At 46.4% G+C, this 26154-nt stretch overlaps 1 protein-coding gene across 7 annotated transcripts in view; it reads right to left on the bottom strand.

The window, feature by feature from the left end:
* Window positions 1-26154, bottom strand: part of MAPKAP1 (MAPK associated protein 1) — an 84304-nt gene that overhangs the window by 8720 nt on the left and 49430 nt on the right. For 5 of the 7 annotated variants that reach the window (XM_053962338.1, XM_053962336.1, XM_053962339.1 and 2 more), the window contains 3 exons: window positions 13285-13392; window positions 8489-8629; window positions 3889-4026 (listed from right to left, as the gene is read on the bottom strand). In XM_053962338.1, the coding sequence (XP_053818313.1) occupies window positions 3889-4026; window positions 8489-8629; window positions 13285-13392 (387 nt within the window). Of the gene's footprint in view, window positions 1-3888; window positions 4027-6130; window positions 6261-8106; window positions 8241-8488; window positions 8630-13284; window positions 13393-26154 lie in introns of those variants that run through there. The other 2 variants (XM_053962340.1, XM_053962341.1) reach the window with 2 other exon arrangements.

Below are 26154 nucleotides of genomic sequence, written 5' to 3'. Positions count from 1 at the left end.
ATTCATTAAATTAGTATTACCCAATGTGCATACTCGGGATGAACTGGACACTGAACTAAAACATCAAATAGCTTTAGCTTTAAATGAAAACTACATAAAGGGGGTTCAGGCATCGCTCTGGCTATCACTTGCAGCCAGGGTGAATACTGCTGGAAAAGCTATTTTCGTGCAGATGTGGAATTCAATGGGAAAGACTGACTCGTGTAGCAACATCAATCAAAACGTCGGCCCGGCTGGCAGCTCTCGACAGTAAGGCAGGTTCAAAGGTCACGGGATAAAGAAAAAGCCAAGCTCTGGTTCAGCTCTAATATCTCCTCGCTGGAAGTCTTACCGAGGTACCTGCCCCCCTTCTGTACTCGCAGCTTTCATTAATCTTCTTGCCATCTTTTTTAACTAGTCATGCAGAACCGCTCGATAGCGAGACATATAATGGGGAGGCCCTGTGCCTATTACCAGGTTAACACTCTGTTAAGCCCCAGTGCAACAATGGAATCAGAATTTAAAGGAAATCTTCAGCTGCAGGGTGCAAAGCGGGCAATTAAATTACAAACTGAAGTTACCCATGTACTCCATGACCTACGGAACACCTTTGTTTAGACTTACCTTCATACCGAGGGTATTTTGACAAAGCAACTGAGATCTTCATGAAAACAAACAAAAAAAAAAAAAAAAAGGCAGATAAAGGATCACGGAGAATGTTGCTTCAGTGTTTCAAGTAAATTATCAAATAAATCCAATTCCTGCAGCTCGTGTAGAGCACAGCTGCCTGGGAGAGCCCTGGGCAGGTTCAGATCAGGTGTGGTGGCACAGGGGGCTGCCCCGGGCTCTGCACTCCCTGCCCAGCTCGGCCGTGCCCGGCAGCCCTGGCCATCCATCACAGCCACTTGGGCCACAGAGCACTGCACACGGCAGTGGGCAGTGACACTGAAGTTTCTCCCCTGTCCAAGTAATGTAAGAGACATTACCAGAATCAGATTTCCTTTAAATTACACTATTGCAAAGGGATATAATTGTATTAAACGTATTATGTTGCTTCCTTAAGACTTTATATTATGTACACTTAATTGAGATACAAAGCTCTTTTCAGCTATAAAAATGACAACTACTTTATTAAGGCTTAAATCTTATTTCTCCATGATAGGATGCTTCCTTTCAAGACTCAAAACATTCAGAATCTCTCGTGATAATCAGGCTGAACCTGATTTAAAGAAGATGTTCGTGCCCAGTGTTGTCAGGTTCTAATGGCATCGAAGCAAGCCAGCAGGGCCATTAACTCTCCCCTCAGTCTAAATCCAGGGAGTCTGATTTAATTTACAAATAAAACTTCAAATTCTGACCCAGGGCTACTACAAGGGCAAACAAAAATCATCAGCCATCCCTGCCTACAGTCCCCCCACTAATGGCAAATGAGATGCCAGAGCTTTCTGTTTTCATTTTCTGCCCTCACTGAAGGCAGCTCTGAGTTCTGTGAACTCTCAGCACAGGAAAACTCAGCCTGTCCAAAACGTTTCCGAGCCGTCCATCAATATTCCCACCACGTCAGCTCTGGAGCTGCTGAGCCCTTTCACACACACACAGGTGCCACCAAAGCTTCTCTGCAGGACCCAGAGCAGAGGGAAGCAAAGAACACGTGCACGAGACTCTCACTGCAGCCTCATGCTGGTCCCAGCGCTCAACCTCCGTTCCCAACGCCCCTTGCCCTTACTAAAAAGTAGGAGGCTGGTCCAAACCCTTCACCTCTTCGGAGCCACAAGAGCCCAGCCCAGCAGAGCAGAGCCCAGCCCAGCCCAGCAGAGCCCAGCCCAGCTGGTTCTAACCCCTCTGAGGTGCCTGGGGAGGGAAGGCAGCCCCAAACCCAGAGCCCAGCGCAACGGGACAAGCACGAGCACTTCTGAAAGAGGAGATGGAGCAGGTTTGTGTTACGAGAGATAAAAACACGAAAACAAAATATATTGCAGAACTCAAAGACCTTATCTGTACTCAGCCTCTCTTTGCAATAATTCATTCAAGAAAGATCCGGGAATAATTTTTGATGTAAACTCTGCTACAAACATACATCACCGTGCTGATAAAAATCACAGACAAAACTTGTGAAATACAGTGAGTTTCATTCCTTTATGCTACTAAAATAACTTTTTTCCATTTAAAATTCAAGAGATACTGATCTGCTGTTCAGCTCCCCAAAATGCATCATTCTGAGATGTCACACTAAAAGTCTTTTCTGCTGGCCTAAAATAATGACTTTTGGAACATCTTTAGTGAGTTGGGAAAAGGTCAGCAGTTTCAGAAGGAAGTATTTTCTCCTTTTGGAACTGTGCTGGACCATTACTTAGTAGGATAAGTTTAAGATGTTCACACAAAAATGAGCAAATAAGCCCCTCAGAACTGTCATGGTTGCCACCTGTCAGTGTCCTCTCCAAAGCCCCTGTGATTCTTCACTCAATGGTCCCCATGTGCACGTACTGCCCTCCTGCACCTGGGCTCTATTTGGGGATTGAAACTCCTGGCTTGGCAGGATTTGGGTACAAAGATAATTCCCCACAGCAGCAGGTGCTGCCTCTGGGGCTGGAGAGCCCCATCCTGGCAGGACGAGGTCCGAGGTGTCCAGGGACTGTGCCCTGGTGTGTTGACAGCAGTGGAAACCTCAGGTTTCCATTGGACTCTTCAAATACAGCCTGGTTTTGTGGGCACTGTTTTATCCCCTCGACGTTTGCATTTGCAGTGAAATGTGGATACAAAGCAGAGGCGTGACAGGATTTACCAGCACAAACTGGCCCTTGCACTGTACACAAAATCCTCACGTGCTTCAGACTGCCAGGTCATTGGGGAAGCTTCTCCTTGGGATTGTGCCTACCCAAGGACCATGAAATCTTGATGGAGAGACAGAAAAGGAAGACAATGACTAAACCAAGAACATGGAGTAGGAAGGGGTAATGAAGGGGAGAAGGATATAGTTCAATAATTGCTGATAAAATCTGTGGCAGCCATAAATTTACTCTTCCAAGAGAATTCAACAGATCATTACCTCTGTAAATATGTATCACATAATTCTCCCTCTCTGTCACCTTGCAGATAAGTACTTAATACCAGCATCTCACTACCCTGCAGAGGCACAAGTGCAATAAAATCCATCTGAGCTTTTGAACTGCAGTCACTTTTTGAAAGTAGACAGTTCCATTTTGGCCCCACTGGGAGCCATTGCCCAATTCTCCCAGGGCCCATCCTGTGCTTTTTAAAACAACTTTTCCAGACAGAGACTCTCGTTCCTCTACTGACACAACAAGCAGAAGCCCTTGCTTTTGGAGCTGCACTCCAAGGCAGCTCTGACCTCTGGGCAATGACTGAGCTGGGATGTCCAGCCTGTCCCCAGACCTGGCTGTCACTGCTGTCCTGGCCCAGTCACCAGCACAGAACAGAATGCCCAGAGTGGCACCTTCAGTCCCAGTGACCCTGCAGCCATGGCTGGGGCAAATCCCAACTGAGCTGACACTTACTGTATGCCCCAGATCTTCAGTTGCACCAAAGACATTTAAAACCAGTCTGGAAGTTAAAAAGTGACAAAAAATTGCAATTATGTTGAAACATGGATTTGCTGGCTGCGCTGCAGGGCTGGAGACAGCTGGGCAGAGCCAGTGTTCCCTCGGTGTCACAGTGGGCAAGAAACACTGAGTGATGCCATTAGCTGAGAGCAGCATCAAAGGACACTCGTAAAATGTGTGTCTGTTTATGCTGTGTTCTCTATAACAGAACCCAGTCAGATTAAAAACATCCTGTAATGAAAAAAACACACCCAGAGAAAGAAAAGGACATGGTAGCAATAATTCTTTGGACATGGAGCACATCCAGGGAGGCAGAGAAGAGAGAACATAAATAAAAAGGACTACTCACTTGGGCTTTTTTCTTCTGCAAGGTCACAGGCACAGAGGAGTTCAGAATCGATTGAAATGGGTTTCTGCTTAATCCAAAACTTAGTGCTGGCCTTCTGATTAGTAACAGGGTCTATCTCTACCTTGTCTCCAGAAATACCTGAGATGAGAAAGAATAGAGAGCCACAAGAGTGATCTGTTTAACCGATTTCATATCAGCCGTTTGACACACTTTATAAATCTTAAATGGGCTGAAGGTATATTGCCCTTCTGGGCTTTCTGAAAGCACAGGAGCTTTTGAAACCAGAAGCAAATGGTTATCAAACTGCATTGATAATCTGCATTTTATTCTCCTACATAAGCATACCAAAAGAAAGAAATATCACAGAAAAGATTCTTCTAAAAGCATACAGAGCTCTTCTGGAAGCAGTAGCTACACGAGCTGTGAGATTTATAGGAGATAGTGCTGGTTTTGCAGTCACCACTGCTCTGTGTAACAGACACTATCACCACCCACCCCACTCCATCTGCTGTACAGCAGACATGCAATCATAGAATAACAGAACCAGAGGTTCAGAAGGTGCTGAGTTGGAAGGGACCCATCAGGATCACGGAGTCCAATGCTGGCCCTGCACAGGGCACCCCAACAATCCCACCCTGGGCCTGAGAGCACTGTCCAAATGCCTTTTGAAAGGGCTGATGCTGTGATCACTTTAAAGGGAAGCCTGTTCCAGAGCCCAGCCCTGTTCTGGGTGAAAATCCTTTCCCTGATGTCCAACCTAAACATCCCCTGACTGAGCTCCAGCCACGTCCTTGAGTCCTGTCACGGTCACGAGAGCAGAGACTGGCCCCTGCCCCTCTGTTCCCCTCGAGGGGATGCTAAAGCCCACAGCCAGGTGTGACCTCAGCCTCCTCCAAACAAAGCACCCTCATCTGCTCCTGGTGAGGCTTCCCCTCCAGACCCCTCCCCACCCTCGTGGCCTCCTTTGGATGCTCCCCAATGGCTTCGGGTATTTTTTACGTTGTGGTGCCCAGAACTGCACACAATGATCAAGGTGGGGCCACACCAGTGCAGAGGGCAAGGAGGATCCTGCTGGAACCAGTTCAGGAACTGAACAGAGCTGAGCAAACTTCCCAGGCAGCTTTTTACATCTAGGTGTGCAGAGCCTTAAAAACAATGGTGTGTCTTCAGGCATGAGTTACAGGGTGAAGCTTATGAGACATCAACAAAAGGAAGCAATATAGGAAAAAAAGTATTTAAATATCATTTAACTCTTGCATCTCTGGAAAAATAGCAGAAAATGTTCTCCCTCCTGAGGGTTCTGACAGGCAGGAGCCTGGGGGGGCTCTGGCTGCAGCCCCTGGCCTGAGACCAGGCCAGCCCTGTGGGTTATGGGAGCACCCCACTAACCCAACAATGCATTAAACACACCTCACATCAGAGAGATCACATTGCAATTAAGCATTGTATCAAGAGTCCAATTAACACCCAGGCTTCTGGAACTCACTAATTTGAGTAGGCTGAGGCTGTATCTGGAGCCCATTTTGGTTTGTGATTTAATTTTGGACAGATTATGTAAAATCAGTGTTGGTATTTCACTGTAATGGTTCATTATTCCAAATGGTATTTGCTGGAATTCAAGGAAAATATGGAAGTTGATGATACAAAGTCTCATTTTCTCACTAAAAAAAAGTCAGGGGAAGTTCTAAAAATAAAGGTGCAAATTCTTGGTGTGTGAGGGCTGTTCCCTATCCCTTCCTCTAAGAGCATCACCCCTATAAATATCCTCAAAAAATGTCACTGTTTGGTCCTGCAACTTCAGAATTCACAGTCAGTCAATACTGTTAATGCACCTTGTTAATTTGATAGGATTTGTCAGGTAACTCCACTGGAAAATTATATAAAACTGTTCCAGATGAACAGATGATAGTGACATGAATTAAAGTGATAGAACAATAGTGGAATATAAACCAGAAATGACACCCAAAGTGGCTGTTGATTTATTGCCATCCTGAGTTTGGTTCTGGGCTTCCATGTATATTAGTGCTACAAATCTGGGTCCATTTAGCAGCGAGATGCTCATACATACATCACCAGCTCCTGCTCCAAGCCAAGGTCACTCCCCATTGCATCAATCTTCTCAGCAGAGGCTACTTCACCATTTTGTAACCATCTCAGATGGAACAGACTTCCTCCTCTTTCATCTTTTTTTTATCATGTAAAATACACTTTAACTTCTATTATTTTTATCTGCAAATTGTTGCTGTATACTTCATCCATTATTTCTGTATCTCGACATCGCTGGCTGAAGCTCACCCACATCCAGAGAGTACATTGACAAAGAATGTTGTCGTTTTTGTGTTATTGTTCTCACAATCTGGATGTGTTGAAACCTAAAATCAAAACAGTATTGTGTCTGTGGCTTCTGCAGTCTCTGTCTCGCAGCACAAATCACTCATACTCAAAACCCAAGTAAAAATGCCCCTTCTACTATTTTTTTAATTCATTCATTTTGTCAAAAGGAATGTCATCAATGTATGGGTCCAGTAGCAGTGTTCTGTTCTTGCTCCCTTTGTTGGGGTCTGCCATTGCCCCCTCCCCTTTCTGAAATACTGGCCAGCAGTTGTTTTCCCAGCCAATATGCTCCTGTTAGTTGTGCTAATGTAATACACAAGTGAATGTGTCTTATTCCTCCACAACATGATAGAGCCTTTGTAAAACTGCTGAGAGTGCTGCTGTGTGTGCATTACCCTGTGATATGGGCTGAAACACAAACCCCAGACCTTAAACTGCCACCTTAAATGCAATAACCCCATCACTCAGAGCTGGGCACTCCTCCCATGGCCATCCACATATCACCTTTTACTACAGATAGTAGTGTACGTACTGCACAATGGACAGAAAATCAAATTTCCTCCCATGTTTTTCATAAACCTTGTCTCAAATTCAATGATCAGGCCTCAAAACAGCTAAAACATTTCAAAAAGTGCAATCCACTCCTGCACAGCCACTGACACCACTGATCTGCCAACAAGGAGCAAAGGGATGACAGAGGATTTTTGGGGTCCTCGAGAAACACTTGCCCTGCTAAGGCTGCTACACAGAAGTGATGGCACAAAAAAGCTGCAAAGAAAAGTCTTTGCAACTGGCCATCATCAAACTGCTGGAGAACAGCCCCCAGACCAGCCACCATGACTGAAGACAAAAAATTAGCCCCTCTTTTTTCCATTTCAGGGAGGAAGAAGCAGTCTGCCACTCAGAGGTAACATGTAACACTCATCAGCCCAAACCCAAACAGCTCCTCAGTCCTTGTTTTGCCAATCTTGATCTTCTAATATCTTTTAAAAATTCAGGAGGAAGCCCAGCAACTTACTCAGACTTTATAGAAAGATTTTGATTTTCTACATTTGCCCAAGGTTTGAACACCCTGCTGGGGGTTTTTGATTAAAATAAAAAAAAAAATTAGATTATAAAACCCCATTGTCAGTGCACTGCCATCAAAATCACACAAGTTCACAGATTGTTATAAAAGGGAAATTTTATGGTCCTTACAGCACTGGGCAGGGTCAGCTCCTCCACTGCTGCACAAGTTAAGCCATTTGTTTCATTTAACAGCTCTTCTCCCTTAACCATTTATCTTTAGTGATCTGTCATGACCTTTTCAAGCTCTCATTTCTGACACTTCCCAGATACAGTGAGTCAAACTTCACTGGAAGCAAACTATCACACCCCGAGAGTTTGCTCAAGGCAGCGAACATGCCCAGCACTGCCCTGCTCCAGCACCAGCAGATAAATCCTGCCTCAACTAGACAGCTCAAAATGAACCCAAAAAGCCTCTTCTGTGAGAATTTTACACACACGTACTCTCACATGTGCTTCAGGATGGAAGAATGAAGAGACTGTAGTGACAATAATACAGGGGTCGGTATAGTTTAACAGTTCTGAATTCTACAGAATAAATGTATTTTGTAAACATTATGGCACTTAATATCTTACTGCTGAATCATTTCTTTATGGAATATTTGCAGGAATGTCACAGGTCATCTACCAATGCATCATTAATCAAATTTTCACAATTTAAACACAAAGATAAAAAGCCATTCAATCATTTTAAAACAGTAATGGGCCTTTTATATTTCAGGATTCTGTCAGCCCTTGGCCTTCAGGTTTTCAAAAGCATTCAGCAAGCCAATAAGGACAATATAAAACCTTTAGAGAATGCTCATTTATTTTGTTCCACCTCAAATTTCCACTAGGTCGTTAAAAATCTTTCAGACTCAGAAAAGGAAAAACCCAATAACTCCCAATTTTGCAAAGCCTCATTTAAAAATAACAAAACAGTTGGCAAGAAGCTTTCCATTAGGAAGCCTAGACTGAAAAAAAGAGACGAGGTCATTAAATAATGGCCTTCGTTCAGAGGCAACATGTGCAACTGATTGGGGATAATAAAAATACTGACGTATTTTCAAGGGAAAGCAATATTTTTAACTGCTGAAACGCCAGCAACACTGTCAAATGCTCCATGAGAAAATGGACCAAGGTGATAATGATTGCTTCAGAGTGGCCAGAGGTGGCCAGGCAGCTGGCAGGCAGAGCTCTGAGCTGCTGCCTGTGGATTTACCTAACTGCACGTCCGTGGTGAACCGCAGCCGGTGGATCATGCTGACTTTGAAGGACTTGTAGTGGTGGCTGCTGAGCATGTCCTGGACCGTGGCAATATCGATCTGGGGATCCTCCTCCGAGACCTCTTCTCCTCTCGAACCTGCAAGACAAGGCCCTGCCCCTGAAGGGGAGCTCTGGCTCGGGGCGCGCCCGGCCGGCGCGGGGGCTGCCCCGGGGACTCGGAGCACTCAGCTCCGCGGCTCCGGGGCCAGGAAAGGCCACCCTCCACCCCAGGCCGGCCACCAGGGCTCTGAGGCCACGCTGACAGACACACCTGTGGCCTCACCTGACAGCTGGTGGCCGGCTCCCCCGGCGGCACAGGCAGCCCTGGACCGGGGCTACCCCAGGGCATGAGCTGGGGGACCCTGCTGGCCACCCGCCGCCTGCCACCCAGGATGGAGGCCAGAGCTGCCCACAAGTCCACCCAGAGGTGGGCCCAGAGGTGTCTGTCCCCAGAGGAGCCCCCCTCGACGCCAGCACAGACCCCCCGTGTGCCAGCAGCACCTCGGGCACGCTGACGTGAAGCTGCACTTTATTTACTGATTAGTATTCTCATTACCACTGCAGGTACTGCCTTTATAAAAGGCAACAACTCATTAAGCCAAAATGCCAATTACTGAAAAAATATAACACACTTTAAAGATTTTTTTACATTTTATGACGTTGGATTAACACCAATTTCAACATTACTATAATGTGATATATAATTGCACAGAGCAATTTCGATGCCAGCTGCTAATAAAGCACCTCAGCTCGAAATGATCATTCAGATGCTGGTAGATAAAGTGGCATAAATATGTTTGAAAACTGATTTAGCTTCTTACAGGAGATCCTGAGGAATGACACGTTTTGTTTAATATCCTGGCTAATGTAGTCCTAAAAGCTGAACCAACTGCCAGTTCAGAGAACTAGATTTGCTGCAGGAGATTAATGAAAACTTTATATTTTGCTGAAATTTTAATAATGGGAAGATGAGATGATGGAGTTTTAGTACAGATCTTAAAGCTCCAGGAAAGCAGGTACCAACTTCTCAGATTTTTCAGTATTAATTTTGCTCGAGACTTGTACTGTTGGAGCAGGCTCAACACGACACCACTGTGAGCATCTGCTGTTAAATGGGTCCAAAACCACATGGGGAGCCTAAAGCAGGAGATTCCCAGGTCACAGAATTTCACCACAGCTTTCCCAGTGCTGCCCCTCTCACACACCACAGGCCCTCCTTTGGGGAAGGGGGACACCGAAGGGTTAACCTACAAATTGGGCTGTGCCATTCGACTTGAAAGGATTCCAAAAATCAAATTAAACAGTCTCCATGTGAATTTATGCAGAGCCATCTTAACACTGCATCCACTCCATGCTCCAGAATGACAAGATAAATTGTAATGGCTCCTTCTGAGACATTACAATGCATTTTGTCACAGACCCCTGTGTTAATGTCTCTATACTATGGATTATCATAATGTATCATGTCAAACCCTCATGCTGCACTACTCCAAAGATACACTGAGATATGTCAAACTTTTTGGTGCACTTAAAAGCATCTGGAGAGGCTGTGGTGTGGCAGTGCCTGGCAGTGAGGCAGGAGGGTGGCGATGGCACTGCTGCCCTGCTGCCGAGAGCCAGCCGGGTCCCTCCTCAGGCTGGAGACCAGTGGGGTGTCCCCACAGCCCTGTCCCCTCTCTGTGTGGTCACAAAGGCACCCTGTGCTGGGACAGGAGCCGTGACACGGCAGAACTGACCCCGGGCTGCCCACAGAGCCCCCGGCACAGAGCTGAGTCCCTGTGGAACACTGCGAGGTCGGTCACTTGGGCCCTCACTGAAAACCCGGATTTTCCAACAGCAATGGAAAAAGAACAGCAGCTCCATGAGCTGGAAGAGAGGCAGAGCCAAACCAGAAGCCTCCTCCTACGGGGACCCAGCTAAACCTGGAGCCTCCTGTGACAGGGACCCCTGCCAGCACCGAGCACAGACAAAAATGGCACCACAGGAACACCACAGCTCTGAAATGTCACATGCAGCCTCTTGGAGAGAAGTGAACCTGTATTTCCTCGATAAAACAACAAAACACAAAGTTAACTGCACTGCAAAAATGTCCCTTATTACTTTAATGTACTAGAATATTGCTTAATGAAAGTTCTTAATTGCAATACAATTAATTACATACACAGAGTCCCCAATTACATTTTCCAATAAGACATTGGCTTTGCTATAGGTCTAAAGGCACTAAACCAATTTTAATATATTAAGACCAATTTCCCTTGAATGCTAATTACTATCTAATGATAAAATGAGAAAGAGGAACTTTCCAGAAGTAAGATGGCAAGAATAAAACTAAATTAGCCATGAACGGCTTCCTACCACACATAAAGGCATTTCACATTACAAAGTGCAGCTTTCAGTTTAAAGATAAATCTTTGTGCAAGTTAAAAGTTCTGCACACTGGAAGCAGTTTATTAGCTTGAATGCTATTAGTAAATGCTGCCTGGAAAGGGGATTTCTCCATACATATTTCTTAATAATGGAAAGTTTTTGTTTCATTTAATACCCTGAAATATAAACTTTCTCTTTGCCCAAAGGAATGTGGCTGCTCTTCTCCCAGGAGATGCTTGGCATCATCCATATATATATTTATAAATGACTATGAGACTATGAAGAGCACATTTACAAGTAATAGCTGTTACAACAGTTTTTTTTTTCTGACTGGCATATCAAAGCTAAAAGTATTTCAAATCAAGACAGAATGCACAAAGTGAACGTTTCAGTTTGCTGATAGGATTGTCAAGCCATTATTTTATTAATAGTGCAAAACTGTCAATATTTCCATGCCAAAAGACAGCTCCTAAGCACCCCAAAATCCATTTTCTGACTGTGCAGGGGGGAGCCAGGCCCTGCAGAAGGCAGGGATTGTGAGTGATCTCACAAACTGCACTGTCCTGCAGCCCCTCTGTGCAGGGCCAACAGCCAGCTCTGAGCAGGGACAGGGCAGGGTCACCCTGCCTGGGGACCCCCATCCCAGCAGATCATGCTCTTGGATGGGCACCATCGACTGCTGAGCCAGGGCAGGAGCGCTCCCCAGCTCAGGGAATTTGGAGCCAGCAGCCTCAGGGATCCATCCCACACCTCTCCAGGGCTCTGTGCAGGAGCAGGGCTCACTTTGGTGTCCCCTGGCCTGGGAGGGAAGGGGAGCAGTGCAGCACAAGGACTTCAGCAGGAGGGAAAAGAGTCCCCTCAACACTCTGACTGACACTTCTTCTGAGCCAAGGCTCCTGAGGCTCTCCTGGAGCACAGCAGATTGCCTCCTGCTACACCTCTTACAAACTTCCAACAGATTTGCTCTTGCAGTAATGATGCAACCTGAACCCAGTGACTCACGAGAGCAAAGACCTGCAGGAGATACAGCTACAGGCCACAGCCTGGATTCCTCCACAGATGATGAAAATACATTAAAAATGCAGTACCTACTGTATTCTTTTAATTATGGAGCCTGGGTTTAAAAAAAATGTTATTTTAAATCACAAGCAAAACCCATGGAAGTATGACTAGTGAGCATCATTTCATAGATTAAAAATCAATACAAAAGTAATAGGTGGGATGCAGACGTCGGGGAATTCTGGCTTGTGGAAGAGCACAACTCGATTAGGGAGGTCAGAATTGCTCCATTTCCTCAGCACAGCCCCCCTGCTCCCTCTTGCCAAGGTCTCTCCTACAATTTCTCAGAACCATTTTATGCAGAAATGAACTGGGAGCACCAGGAATGTTTTGGGAGCAAGTCCCACCATACAGAGAGCCTCAGCCAAGGCTGGGAGTGTCAGTCCCAGCCAAGGCAGCACTGGGAGCTCATGCTGATGTCTCTCACTTGTGCTCACTGCTGCAGCCAGGGGTGCTTTGGGGATGCTCTGCTGCCATTCTGGGATAAGATGAGGTTGCTGTGGCCAAAAAGCACCAATTGGAAGGTTTAACCTTTGCACAGAAGGAGCAAATTCTTCCACTACTTGAAGCAGGCTCTTACTATGGCTGTGTGCAGTGCTCTTGGCTGAGGGCAGGACTGAGACTGGTTTTACTCATCAGTACAATCAACATTTTTACACAGAATGGAATGAAAGAACACCAAACCTGAGAGCGTGGCTGTTGTAAAGAATGAAGAATGGATCAAAATGCCATGGGGAACAAACACAAATCAAAGTTAAATGTCTTTTTTTAAAGTTTCATATTGTTTCAAGTAAAGAAATAAATCAGGAAATAAATATTAGGATCATTAAAACAGTAATAGAATAAAGATATTTGAGCAGAGCTGGAGAGATGATTATTTGTCTGGCACTTCAAAAATCATCAAACTGCTGTAGTTATTTCTGCATGGCTAATTTCTTTAAATTGTATTAGAAAACCCCAGTGCCTCTGACAGCCACACTGACACGGCACAACACCCTGCAGACCAACCCCTCGACTCACTGAGCAATGTCTGCAGCACAGACAGGTTCATATTTCGTGTTTTTCAGGGTTGGTCATAACTTTACAGAGCAGTTTAACAGCAAAAGATTAATCATGAAGTGATAAACAGGATGCAGACTATTTACTAAAGGTATGAAATCCATCATTTCCCTCTGGAATATTGTTTTGGCACCACGGAGAAGTGCCTCGGGACAGAGAGTCTCGTCAAAATGTACTTGCCCAGACAGTACAGCTTGTGTTCCAAAATACATAACTTATGTGAGTTTAAGCAGTTTACAAGAGCAAAAGTGAAAAGGGGAAACATACTGTTCTCCCGGACAAGGCAGAATTCCAAAGTGCTCTGGCTCTCCAAGGTACAGTCTAAATCTACTGGGACATTAGGTTCACTCTGCTTCTCCAGCCGATACTGAGGACCTGAAACATAAAGTAACTTGTAAAATCATCTGTTTTCTAACAAATTGATGGCTTAGCACATTCAACTAGCACGAGGTTACTCGCAGCCCAGAGCACAGCAGGTGGGTGTTGATGTCTCAGAGCCCTTTGCCAAAGGAAGGGCCCTGTCAGAGGCTGGAGGATGGTGTGGAAGGAAACAAGACATTCCCGCTGTCCCCAGCTGTCCCCTGACCTGCCAAACCCCTGTCCAACACTCCCACGTTGTCCCTGCCCCAGGTGAGGCTGCACCAAGCCCCTGCCTGGAGTGGGAAGCACCCCTCAGACCTCACTGTACTCCCTGGGGGCATTTTCAGGGCATCTTTCCTGAGTGAAGAAGCCCCCAGTGTTTGCTCCCTGCTACTCCCATCCCTCTTGCCTGCACAGAGCACTGGGAAGCACCTGGGAAGGAAATCAGCCCTTCCTTATGGACTGCATCACACTGAGGGACAGATGCTGCTGCTGCTTTGAATGAATTATTTTCACATTTTAACAGTAGATCTTGAAGGTTCAGGTGCCAACTTCTTTCTTCCCCAGCCAAATCCCCAAAGTAAGGACAATACCACTTTAAAAGCTGGTTTACAGCTACAGAAAATGTATAAAAATTGTTTTTCTAAAAACTAGGCCATTAAAAAAAATCTTCTAGTTGAATGGATCCTTAAACTACATGCCTTAACTGGAACAAAACCAGGAGAGTCTGATCCAGTTCCAGGTGAAGCCCCATGAGCCAGCTCCAGCCCTGCTGTCCTCACAGTGGTTGGGAGAGGCCCTGGCAGGGTCAGGGGAGACCCAAGTGCACCAAGTTCCAGGTGGGACCCCAAAGAAGAAAAGCCAAGGGCAGGAGCTGGTGGGGCCAAAGCCCTCCTGTCCTTGCTCCATTCCTGCTCAAACCCGAGAGCTGAAGTGAACACAAAGCTCTCAGCTGTGTATTCTCCATAAACAATAATTTTCCATAAATAATTTTCCACAATCCAGTAAAATAACCTGAACAGATAGCTGAAAAATCTTAAGTGATTCAAAGCCTCTTTAACCAGGTCTCAAAGTAACAAAAAACCTAGAACTGAAATAACAAAATCTATTCCCTCTTCACCACTACTTAAAAGATTTCTGACTGTTTGCTGACTTTGAATTATGAGCATATATGATGAAATATTTAAAATATATAAAAAAATTAAGTCTTTCAGCCTCAGATGGCATGCCTAAGGAATGGAATTTGTTAGCCAATTAATTTTAAATTTACTACAGCAGAATTTCAATTACAGCTTCTCATTCCATCTCCCCACAGCCACGTGAGGCACTCGCTGCTTGGCCGGGCGCGCTCCCTCCCTGGGTGGAATGTTGTGGACTCTCCTTACTCCCAGTGCCACCCAGCAGATGCAGTGCCAGGCTTTCTGCAGGACACAGGAGGCTCCCACCCTGCCCAGCACAGCCAGCAGTGGCACGAGGAGGTGCCAAAGCAGCTGCAGTGCAAACCACGCAGCACAAAGAGAGGCAAACAGACCCAGCACCAACACTGCTCCTCTCCCAGCTACTGGAAATGTGATTAACTATTTAAATTTAAAATAAATTAGATAAACAGAGGCCTGCTTGTTAGGCAGAAGCAAAATATGCTGAATTGAAACAAATCTCAAAGCAGTAAATCAATTTGGATTTAAAATCTGGCATGGGTTTAAGAACAGGACCAGCGACAGCAAAACCCAATGGCTTTGTCTGTTCACCCCAAGCACCTTCCAGAGATTCCCAAGCTACATCCAAGGGAACTGCTGGCACAGATCTGAACATCTGTGCTGTTGGCACCCAGTCCCAAAGCCCTGCTCAATGGGGGCAAACCCTGACATGGTGGAAGGGTTAAATGTAGGCAGGGTTGGTGGCCCCTCTGTGAGGATCCGATTCCACCAGCTGGATCCACCCCAAAGAACAGCCCCCCATCAGAAAGAGTCCCCACGCTGCTGAACCCTGAGGAGAGCCACCAGGGATCACCCCTCAACACAGCCTGCAGTGGCTCAGGGTCGTTTTTATCTGGAGCAGCTTGAGAACTCCATGATCAGGTAAATTGTTTTAGCCAGTTTGTGTCAAGCCTCTATTAACTCTGCTAATAAAGCAGGGAAATAGAGCTCCAGAGCAGGAACCAGGTCAGCCTGCCTTATGGATAACTCCTTAAAACCAGAAAATACTGGGAAATTAATAAAAAAGCAAATACTGAGAAATTAATAAAAAAGTGCAAACGGATTTTCAGAGAGAATCTACTCTTCAATTATGCTTTAAATATCTGTCCACATTTACATGACCTCTGCTTCCCAACAGATGAAGAACGTTAGGCTGAGTCTGTGGAGGAGTTTTACTATCAGGCTTCTCTCACAAGTTCAAATGATGTCACTGTAGTAGGAATATTGGATAATTTAATGGTCTCCTAATGGAATCCTGCTCTGTGAATTTCAACAAATTTTCAAGTGGCAATACCAAAGATGGATTTTATGGATTTCTGTAATCTCATGCAAATGTTCAATGCAGTTGTAAAATAAACCTTTAAAATCCTGGCACGGACTGTCCTGGCCAGTGTCCCAAGCCAAGCTTTCCTGCTGCTGGCAGCTCCCAGGGCTCCACACCCCTCCTGGGGGTGATCCTCCACCACACAGGTCCCTTCCATCTGAATCCCTGTTGAACCACTCTCACCATGGATTCTGTCCACACATACCTGGTTATTGGCTATTTCAAGACAACCCTTTAGAGACAGGAATGCTCATCAGGAATTAAAAACAAGGAAACAGACCCCAAGACCCACGACTTCCCTAGGAGCACACAAAGGTGCCTGGCAAGAATCCCACCCTATAATCAAATTAAGGGTCCCCCCTGCAGAAGGGAACAGCCCCTGCATACCAACAAACCAATTCTGTTGCCATTTAAGCTGCAAAGCTTTCAGAAAGGGCTTTTGAAAGCACGACCCATCAGTTCTAATTTTTAAAACTTATCCTTTCAGTCAAGACTAGAAAAAGGCCCATTCCAACTTTTATCTCCACTACAAAGTGCTGTTATCTTGGGCTGTTGTCAGGAGCTCTCTCTCTCTTTCTGCTGACAAGCAGAGACTAGAGAGATAAGATTGGGAACGAATCTCACTTCTCTGAGTAAATAAATAATCAATACTCATCTAAATGTAAATGAGAAAGTATCCCCCTCTGATAACAGGGCTCTTATCAAACAGCCAATTTTCTGCAGACATTTGGCCTCAACCAAATCACCATCATTCAGCCCCAGCCTAATGGCTAAAAATCGTAACTAAATTGAACCGATCACCAGAGATCAACTAAGTTCAGCCATGGCTACTAGGGGTTCAAATGTTTGGAATGCAATTTTTCCCCCATTAACTTTCAATAGCAATGAAGAATGCCACGGTCAGGGGTGAATCTGCACAATAAACAATACTAACACTGCAACAGGGAACCAGGCTTTAAACAAAACCCCAACTAAACCCCTCTCTGCCTCCAAACTAGTTACTAGGGTGAAATAAGGATTATAGAAAGAATATTTAATGTTTGTGGAGTTGTCAAACCTAAACAAAAAAGACCAGTATCAACAAAAAACCCCAAACTGTTGAAAACTGAGGCCATATTTTACAGCCTTAGTCTCTGCAACAAAATACATCCCTATGCCTGTATATCCCTCTCTTCAGCTTCAAGAGCTCCCGTAATCCTCACCAACACCCCAGTTCCACCTGTGCTATATCAGCTGTTTCTGTTCCCTTCACACTCCATGCATTTGTCCAAAACACTTTTGAATTTCCCAATTCCATGACTTTTACATCCTGAATTTATTACACTGCGTGAGGAAAAGTATTCCTCTTGTTCCAATGAGCCATTGCTACCCCAGTGTTTGGGGTGAGCAGCTCCTGTCTCTGAACTACCTCAATAAAACCTTCCCAATTCACTCTCCCCACCACCTACACTTCACAGACACTCTCATACCCAGTTGTGCCTTTTCCACACCAGAAGAGCCCTTCCCTCCTCAGCATCTGCTCCTCATTTCATGTGCCTGATCCATTTCCACATTCATCCCTTTCTGCATCTCTTCACTTCTCTTTTTTGAGACAAAATACAGCAATTAGGATGTGGGTACGTTGGGATTTATGGACTCAGTTCCTGATGTTCCATTTGTCTTTCTGCCTGCTCCTACACGGAGCTGAAGTGTTCAGAGAACTACCCGTGATGATGCTGGATACTTTTCCTGACTGATGGAAGGTAATTAGAGCCCATCATTGTACACGTATAGTTACAGTTGCTTTTCACCATGTATATTATTTTGTACCCATTGACACTGAATTCCCTCTCTCGTTTTATTGTCCTGTCACTCAGCACTGTGGATACCTCTGCAGTGCTTCACAGACAGCTTTTATTTGCACTATTCTTACCTCTTTTGTATCAACAGCACATTTTGTCACATCAGCATTCACATCCTTTCCATGCCCCACATTAACGAACAATGCAGGTTCCACCAGTTCCACCGGAGCTCCACCAGTAACCTAGTTACTAATCACCAAGGGCCATTATTCCTATTCTTTGTTTCCTGTCTTTTAATCAATTATTAATCCATGTGAGGATCCTCCTTCTCATCCTGTGACAGCTTAATTGCTTTATGAGCCTTTGTCAAATCTTTTTTGGAAATCTAAGCATGCCATGGCAAACCCACCATCCCTTTCAGATGGTCTCTGGCTCCCTCTCAGCCTGCTGGAGCACAGCCTGCTCCAAAGCCATGCCCCTGTGTGCTGCATTTGCTCACATGCCATCCATTAATCCTGCTTTTTGCTAGGGGCTCCTGTTACAATTTCAGTTTGCCTAGTGAGAAAGCCCAGGCAAACCTGCCTGTCCTTGAACCCCTTCCACCAACCCCTGCCACCTCCCACACCTGAGAGCAGCTGGTGTGAGCAACACGTTAAACATGGTGTTAATGGTGCAGCATCTCCACCCCTGACTGCAGCACGGCTCAGCCCCTGCTGCCTGCTCACAGGGCCTTGCAAGCACCTCGGGATCACAGAACGGCTCAGGGCAGAAGGGAACCTCCTCTAGTCCCTTCCCCTGCCATGGCAGGGACACCTTCCCCTGTCCCAGGCTGCCCCAAGCCCTGAGCAGCCTGGCCTTGGACACTGCCAGGGATCCAGGGGCAGCCACAGCTGCTCTGGGCAAAGGAAATAACAAAGGAAATGAAAAAAAATAACGAAGAAAATAAGAAAGGAAAGATCAGAAATGTGGGCAGTTAGGCAGCCACAGCCCAACAGCCACGGTGAAAGATACCGGGCAGGAGGGAACAAGCAAAAGGGAACTGAGCACAGGCAGAAGGCAGCAGAGCAGTCAAAAACCCCTGTTGATAAACACTTAACACTGATGTCTGTGGGACTTTCCATTTCAAGTCCCTCCTTTCACAAGGATTTGTGATTTATTGCTTTGCTGCTCCATCCCTGGGCTTTGAAAGCGCGATTCCGCTTGAGTTTAAACTATATTTATATTTATTTTTTGGTTATCGCTTTTTTATTATTGCTATAGAAAATATTTGCTGGAAATATGTTGCAGCTATTACAAGGTCATAAAAAAGAGGAGATTTATGTATTTCTATCATTTCAAATAGTCTGTCAGAAAGTATCAGTCGTGCTAAGTGTAAGACTGCTGGATTCCAGTGCTCCCTCTGCCACCACATGGGCAGCAGATGGAGGAATTAAAATAGCTCAGTGTGGAGGCTCCTTGGGTGCTGGCTGGGAGGAGGGAAACCGAGGCAGCTCCTCGTCCCCCTGGGGAGGCCTGGGGGAACCCTGGCTCCCCACGGATGCTGGACATGGCCCCGGGCCAGGGGATGAGCACGGGACCAGAAAGCAAAAGGGCAGAGGGAGGAGCAGGATCCATCCCGGGCAGAGGAAATGGGAACAGGGAGAGGGCTCAGGCCTCCTTCTGTGGGAGCTTTCTTAGAACATGACAGAAGGGGCAGGATTCCATTGTGTGCTTGGCAATGACAATAAAACAACGGAAAATATGTAAACAGTGTGAGAGGAACTGGCTGCAGAGCAGAATGTTTACATCTCCAATCCTGCTGCTGCGAGGACGTCTTAAATCTGTTTATCCGCTAAAAATCCCCAAAGCCCCTCAACACCTCTGAAGTGGAATAAAGATTTTATCATTACAAATGCAAATACTGGTTAATAAATAAAGATATTTAAATAGTGAAAACAAACTTTTAACATTATGCACAAGCATGAGAGGCTTTTTTTTTTAGCCCAATCTGTTTTTCCTTAACTTGCACTGTTGTGACATTACCGAATTTTACACACAGTTATCTGCCGCTCTCCACAGAAATACAGATGGTTTTTGTAGAAATAAACAGTCATTTATATGAAACAATTGTAAAATAGTTTATGGAAACCAGTGGTGTAATGCATTCAAATAAATGCCAGGCCTGGTTGATGGAGAGCCAAGGTGTTAAATCACACTGCTCAGGAATTCAGCTGTGGGAAACAGATAGTAAATCCAGAGTGACAGAATTTCCAGTGATGGCAAAGGTTTCTGACATCTAGTCCAGTACACAAAAACTACAGCAGTTCAAACCTATTTTACTTAACACTACCTTGACAGCCAGTGAAATTAAAGAATTTAGTCAAAAGCCCCTTAAAAAGAAACAAACACTTCATTTCTGGATTGCTTTTCTGGGGAACAGCAAATGTGCAGCACGGCCAGCAGCAACCCGGGCTGTGCAGAGCATCAACAGAAGGGTTTTACTTAATTGCTACCTTTTTGCATTAGCAATGTGTAGCTCTAAAAAAAGCTGAGACAAAATCATCACGTTTGATCTATAATGTAAAGCACCTACAGCAGAAACGCAATACAGAGATTTTATTTTAAACTCTGCAGCTGCCCCACTCTCAGCCCGGCCCTGCCAGTGCCTGGAATTGTCCCCAAGGGAGCGTCCTGGGGCCAGCCCGGGTGGCACTCCTGACTGACCACTGCCTGGATTACCAAGTGACAAAGGTGCTTTTCCTGGCTGGGAAGACACCCGTGGCTGTTCTGCAGTTTTGGGCAGCACAACCACGGAGCACTCGAGGGCTCACGAGAACAGAGCAGGGAGGAGCTGGTCCCATGAAGGTACCAGGGACCAGCACAGCCTCTGCTCATCACAGAGGGTGAAGCAAACACAAAAATCTCAGTCACCCAAACGCTGAGCTGCACATTTTAAAATGTCACATAAATTACAGCATTATTACCGATCCAGAAGAACCAGTAGCAACATGAATTCAATACCAACAGAACCAAAATAGACCCTGTTCAATATTTCACTTTCATTTCGGAGGCCGGGCATGAAAAATTCTTGTGGGCTGATACCCAGCCCCTCACTAGCCCAAGGCAGAGGGCTAGCTAGCCATTGCTGTTCTGGCTAACTATTCACAAACTGCATTCCCAGCGAGCTGTTCCACGCACACCGACATCCCCGACCCCGCTGGGTCTGCTCAGCCTCAGCGGGCTGGGCAGAGGCAAAGGGCGTGTGGGATAAATCATCCTGCTGCAGAGCTGAGCCGGGCTGGGGCAGCAGGAAATCATTCCCAGCAGCTCCATCGCCCCTCTGTGCACCGAGGGGCTCGCCCTGCTCACCCCGTGCTGCGGGGAACACCCCACAAAAACGGGCAGTGAGCAGCTCAGCCCCTGCCCGGATCAGCCCTGCTGGGAATGCTGGCACAGCCCTGGGAATGCCAACACAGCCCTGGGAACGATGGCACAGCCCTGGGAACGATGGCACAGCCCTGGGAATGATGGCACAGCCCTGGGAATGATGGCAGAGCCCTGGGAATGCTGAGCACAGCCCTGGGAATGGTGGCACAGCCCTGAGGATGCCAGCACAGCCCTGGGGATGCCAGCACAGCCCTGGGAACGATGGCACAGCCCTGGGAACGATGGCACAGCCCTGGGAATGCCAACACAGCCCTGGGAATGGTGGCACAGCCCTGAGGATGCCAGCACAGCCCTGGGGATGCTGGCACAACCCTGGGAATGCCAGCACAACCCTGGGAATGCTGAGCACAGCCCTGGGAATGATGGCACAGCCCTGGGAATGCCAGCACAGCCCTGGGAACGATGGCACAGCCCTGGGAATGCCAGCACAACCCTGGGGATGCCAGCACAGCCCTGGGAATGACAGCACAGCCCTGGGAATGCCAGCACAACCCTGGGAATGCCAGCACAACCCTGGGAATGCTGAGCACCCTGGTGCACGCCCTGGTGCTGAGCAGGGTGCAGAGAGCCCTGACCCACAGGAGCCAGCAGCTGCTGACCCTGCACCGAGGGGACAGCAGAGAGGGGACAGCAGAGAGGGGACAGCAGAGAGGGGACAGCACTGCAGGGACAGCAGAGAGGGGACAGCAGAGAGGGGACAGCAGAGAGGGGACAGCAGAGAGGGGAGAGCAGAGAGGGGACAGCAGAGAGGGGACAGCACAGAGGGGACAGCAGAGAGGGGACAGCAGAGAGGGGACAGCAGAGAGGGGACAGCAGAGAGGGGAGAGCAGAGAGGGGACAGCAGAGAGGGGACAGCACTGCAGGGACAGCAGAGAGGGGAGAGCAGCCCGGGGACAGCAGAGAGGGGACAGCAGAGAGGGGACAGCAGCCCGGGGACAGCAGCCCGGGGACAGCAGCCCGGGGACAGCGGGGCTGTGTCCCGGCCGCAGCCCCACAGACACAGCGGGGCTGGGCAGGGCAGACCCCGCTGACAGGGGCAGGGAGTGCTGAGGTGTTCCCAGGTAGAGCCGCTCCTGACGGGCACCGGGCTCTGCAGGGCCGCTGTAATGACCCAAAACAAAGCCCTCGGAGCCAGAGCCACTCACGACTACCATTAAGCAGACGAGCACGAGTGTGAACACAAGGAAACACAAATTAATTGGCTTTTCACTGTCACAGATGCTGGGGCTTCCATCCCAGAAAGAGTCAGAGCAAACATATGCATCGCCTACTCGAACATATTTACTTTTAAATTTAAACTCCTCAGTTACCATCATTCCATGACAGTATCAAACTTTAATGACAGTTTATTCTAATTGTAGTTCATCTGTTAGAAGTGCTTTTGTCACAGGGCTGCAGCTTTACATAGTTTACCTTTTTAATTCTCCTTTTTTTAAATGTATGAATAAATACATATATGTGCAATCAAAATACACACACACACCTCCCTTTACAGACATTTTTTCTCCTACTCTCCCACCAACGAGGTAGGATAAGGAGGGAAAACCCCAGCAAGGCTCACAGCTCCTCTAGCAGCTGCTTTAGAACATTTAAGTCAAGAAATTTGACATTAAATGTGGTGCTGACACTGACACGTCAGAAACGGAATTTTCAAACACAACTCAAATTTCTCCTCCCCAGCTGCTCCTCGAACAAAGATGAGCCCCAAGCAGAACTCTTCATCTGAGAGTCTCCAGGTTCTGAGGCTAACCTGAACTTTGTGTGAACAATTCCAAAGCACGGCAATAATCAGCCACCACAAAACCTGGGTCTGTCACAGACTGTGCTCCCAGGTACCAGGGGATGGAACAGGCTCCTTTCCCTGGCCTTGGCAGCTGTAATTCCTCTGATTCTGGTGTAGAGACTAAAATATGATATGGAGGCTTTTATCTTTAAGTCCTACGCCTGTTTCTTGAATCTTTCTCTTTTCTTATTATTCAGCTTCCTGTGGCAGTGAAATAATACACTTAAACAGACCAGGAAGATTATTTTAAACTATTTTTGGTCACTTTACACATTTTAAAGAATGCAAAAAGCACTGGTTGACAGCTGTTAGGGACTTGAATGTTATTGCAAAGCAGCTGTTTTCATTTATCGAAAAAGTATTAATCTTTCTCCAAACTCACAGAACACTGAGCTAATAACTCTCCCTCTAACCTACGGAAAATACAGGTCACGTCTGTGCAATGTTGGCAGAAGGTTTTGTTTATAACAATTAAACTTGTAGAGCATTTTGTTCTTAAAAGGACTGAGCCTTTCTGGTCAGGGGATGTTTGCAGTCGGAGGCAGCTATTAAATAATAATCAGTAGCATGTTCACCCTGCTAAGAATTTCTACTTGAAATCAGACAAGATTAATCAGAGGAGACTTCTCTGTTCGCTAGAAATTTCAGATGAAGAGAGGCTGACACGGACCAGGAACAGGCAGGATTATTCCAACATTTCAGCATTTTATGTTGTTTAGCTTTGTCTCTCATCTCCTTCTAAGAACATTCGGTTTTTATATACTGACATCGATGCTTAATTTGTTTGAAAACAAAGCCTCTGCACACATTCTCTCTGCATTGTTATTTACTTTACATTAGTATTTATAGTCCATTCAGCCGAGCTCTGGAGGAGAAGGCAACTGGCGTCCCAGGGAATGTTTGTTGAAGAGCAGCAGGAATGAGACAGCTCACAGGCAGGGAGATAACTTCCAAGTGTACATATAGTTCCTGCACATATTTAATTTGAGAATCACTATGGCATCAAGATACATGAAGTATCAAGGATGAAGTCACCATCTTTCTTATGTTCTTAAAATCGTAATCCATGCAAACATATTTTATGGGGAATATTGAGTGCAGGCTTTGGTGCAGATATAAAAAGCCTGGTAAGATCTCCTTGCCTGGTGCACACTGTGGGCTGCTGTCAGCCCCAGCCTTGGCTGAGCCCTGGGATCAGAGCATGGGCTGTGCCTTCCACCTTGGAAGAACCGTGCCTGCCTTGCTCCCACTGAGCCTCCCTAAAAAAGCAGGATTTAAAGTGCACATCTACCACAACCCAGATTTCTCACATGTTAATGGGGTAACACATGAGTACTGGTGAAAGTAAGACCAGCAGAAACACACACCAGACTGACTGAGCAGGAAAATCATTTCCCAGTGAAGCAAATCAAGTTCTAGGGGTAATGGTGTTTTACAGTTCTGCAACATGATCTGTACGACCTACAAAACTTCCTCTGCCAAGCCCGAGGGTGGGATTTGCAAGCATGCCCAACAGCTACCTGCTCCAGAAGTTAATGTTAAGGCTGTTACTGATCTCTGGGGAGCAGAATTATCCCCACTACTAAAACACCCAAATCTCACCTTCTAAAACAGCTTTTCAGGACTCGGTTATTAGAGCTGTTCAAAATCCAGACAGCACAGTATCTGACATTTTTACCGATAAATTCAAGGAGAACAGGAAGTTCTTATGCTCCCAATCTCCAGCGTGTGAGCTCTTTTCTGCAGATCTGCCACAATGCAGAGAGATTTCATATTTACACCATCAGCTGCTGAAGTGCTCAAAGAGAGGAGATCCAGGCATGGCAGGTTTACACAAAACAATCCTTAAACTACCTCTGGGCACGAGGGTTCTCCAAGGGTTGTTATCCCAGTGCCTGAGCAGTGCCAGGCCCATGCTGTGCCCAGCCAGGTCCCTGTGGCACTGATGGAGCTTCCAGCTCCCTCTCTGTGGCTGGGGCATCACCCCATCCTCGGGCTCTTTCCCTCCCATTTGAGCTATTTTCAGAAAACCCTCTTGCATGAGCAATGCCCCTGAGCCCCCTCAAGGTGGCCCATCCTGGATTAGAGCAGTCTCCCCTAGAAGCTCATCCCACAACTGCAGTGTTTTATTTCCAGCCCTCCCATAAAATATGCCTGTGCAATGCACGCTGCTGAGCATGCAATAGGTTAAACAAATTGATGATAAAGTATTCGACTTCGTTAGTTTTCATTACCATAAGAAAACATCAATTACATTTCCTATTTTATGAGTGTACACAGGGGAATCCATTACAGTAAGGGAGAGGCTGCACGACTCCTTCTGCTGCTTCTCTCCTCAGCAAAAAGAGCAGTTTGTTTTTAAAGCCAGTGACACCAGCCCAGAGGAAGGGAAGGCACACCGGCATATCTGCATAGACAGCTCCTATCCTGATTTATCCAGCCTGGCTCCAACTAATTAAACATCTGCCTCAACGATTTCCTCTGCAGATTTATCTTCTCCAGTATGCAGCAGTGGCTGGTTGTTGCAGGCTCTTTCCTAACTTGCAGCCATTCCTGTGTACTCCTCCCAGCTGGGTACTTGGGCACGTGGCAGGAGATGAGCCAGTGCTCCCATTAGCCCCCCGTGGGTGCCCGTGGTGGGACAGGTGCCCAGGTGCCACAGTCCTGCTGCAGGACAGCCACGGCCTCTAGGAGAGGACTCGGGGCCACGGCTCTCTCAGCTACAGCACATCCACTTATTTCACCTCCTGCACTTCCCCTTGGCTGACTCAAATGTTATTATTTTACAATGGTCAGAGTTCATATGTCAAAAGCCCTGAGACCCTAAGAAAGAATTGCAAGGAAGGTGAAATAGTTTGAACAGTTTGCAATAATTTTATCTAAATAGAGCTAGGCACAGTCAGAATATTGCTTCTGTTTTTTCAGGCCCCTTTCTACAAAGAAAAGGCTGTAGCCCACCTCTGTCTCCTACTGATCAGTATTTTGCTGCAACAAATAATCTTTACTGGCTGAACAAAGTATTTGGAGAAAACTAGCCTAGTGTTTTAGCCCTAGTCATGCTGAACAAACCCTTCCCAACTGTACCACAGGAATTCCTCACATTTTCCTCACCCAAAGTAGGTTTGCATTTTTTCCTCACCCAAACCCAGGTTTGCATTTTCCCACCAATTCAGGACCAGTCTGAAAAATGCCCTGTAAGTCAGTGGTGAAAACAGATCAGAGAGTACCTGCTTCTACCAGTACTTGACAGCAGCATAAACTGCAATG

This window comes from Vidua chalybeata, chromosome 21, assembly GCF_026979565.1.
Source record: "Vidua chalybeata isolate OUT-0048 chromosome 21, bVidCha1 merged haplotype, whole genome shotgun sequence".
In the NCBI taxonomy this organism is placed as follows: domain Eukaryota; kingdom Metazoa; phylum Chordata; class Aves; order Passeriformes; family Viduidae; genus Vidua; species Vidua chalybeata.
The sequence above is the reverse complement of the archived record's forward strand: the minus strand, read 5'-3'. Positions and strand labels throughout refer to the sequence as shown.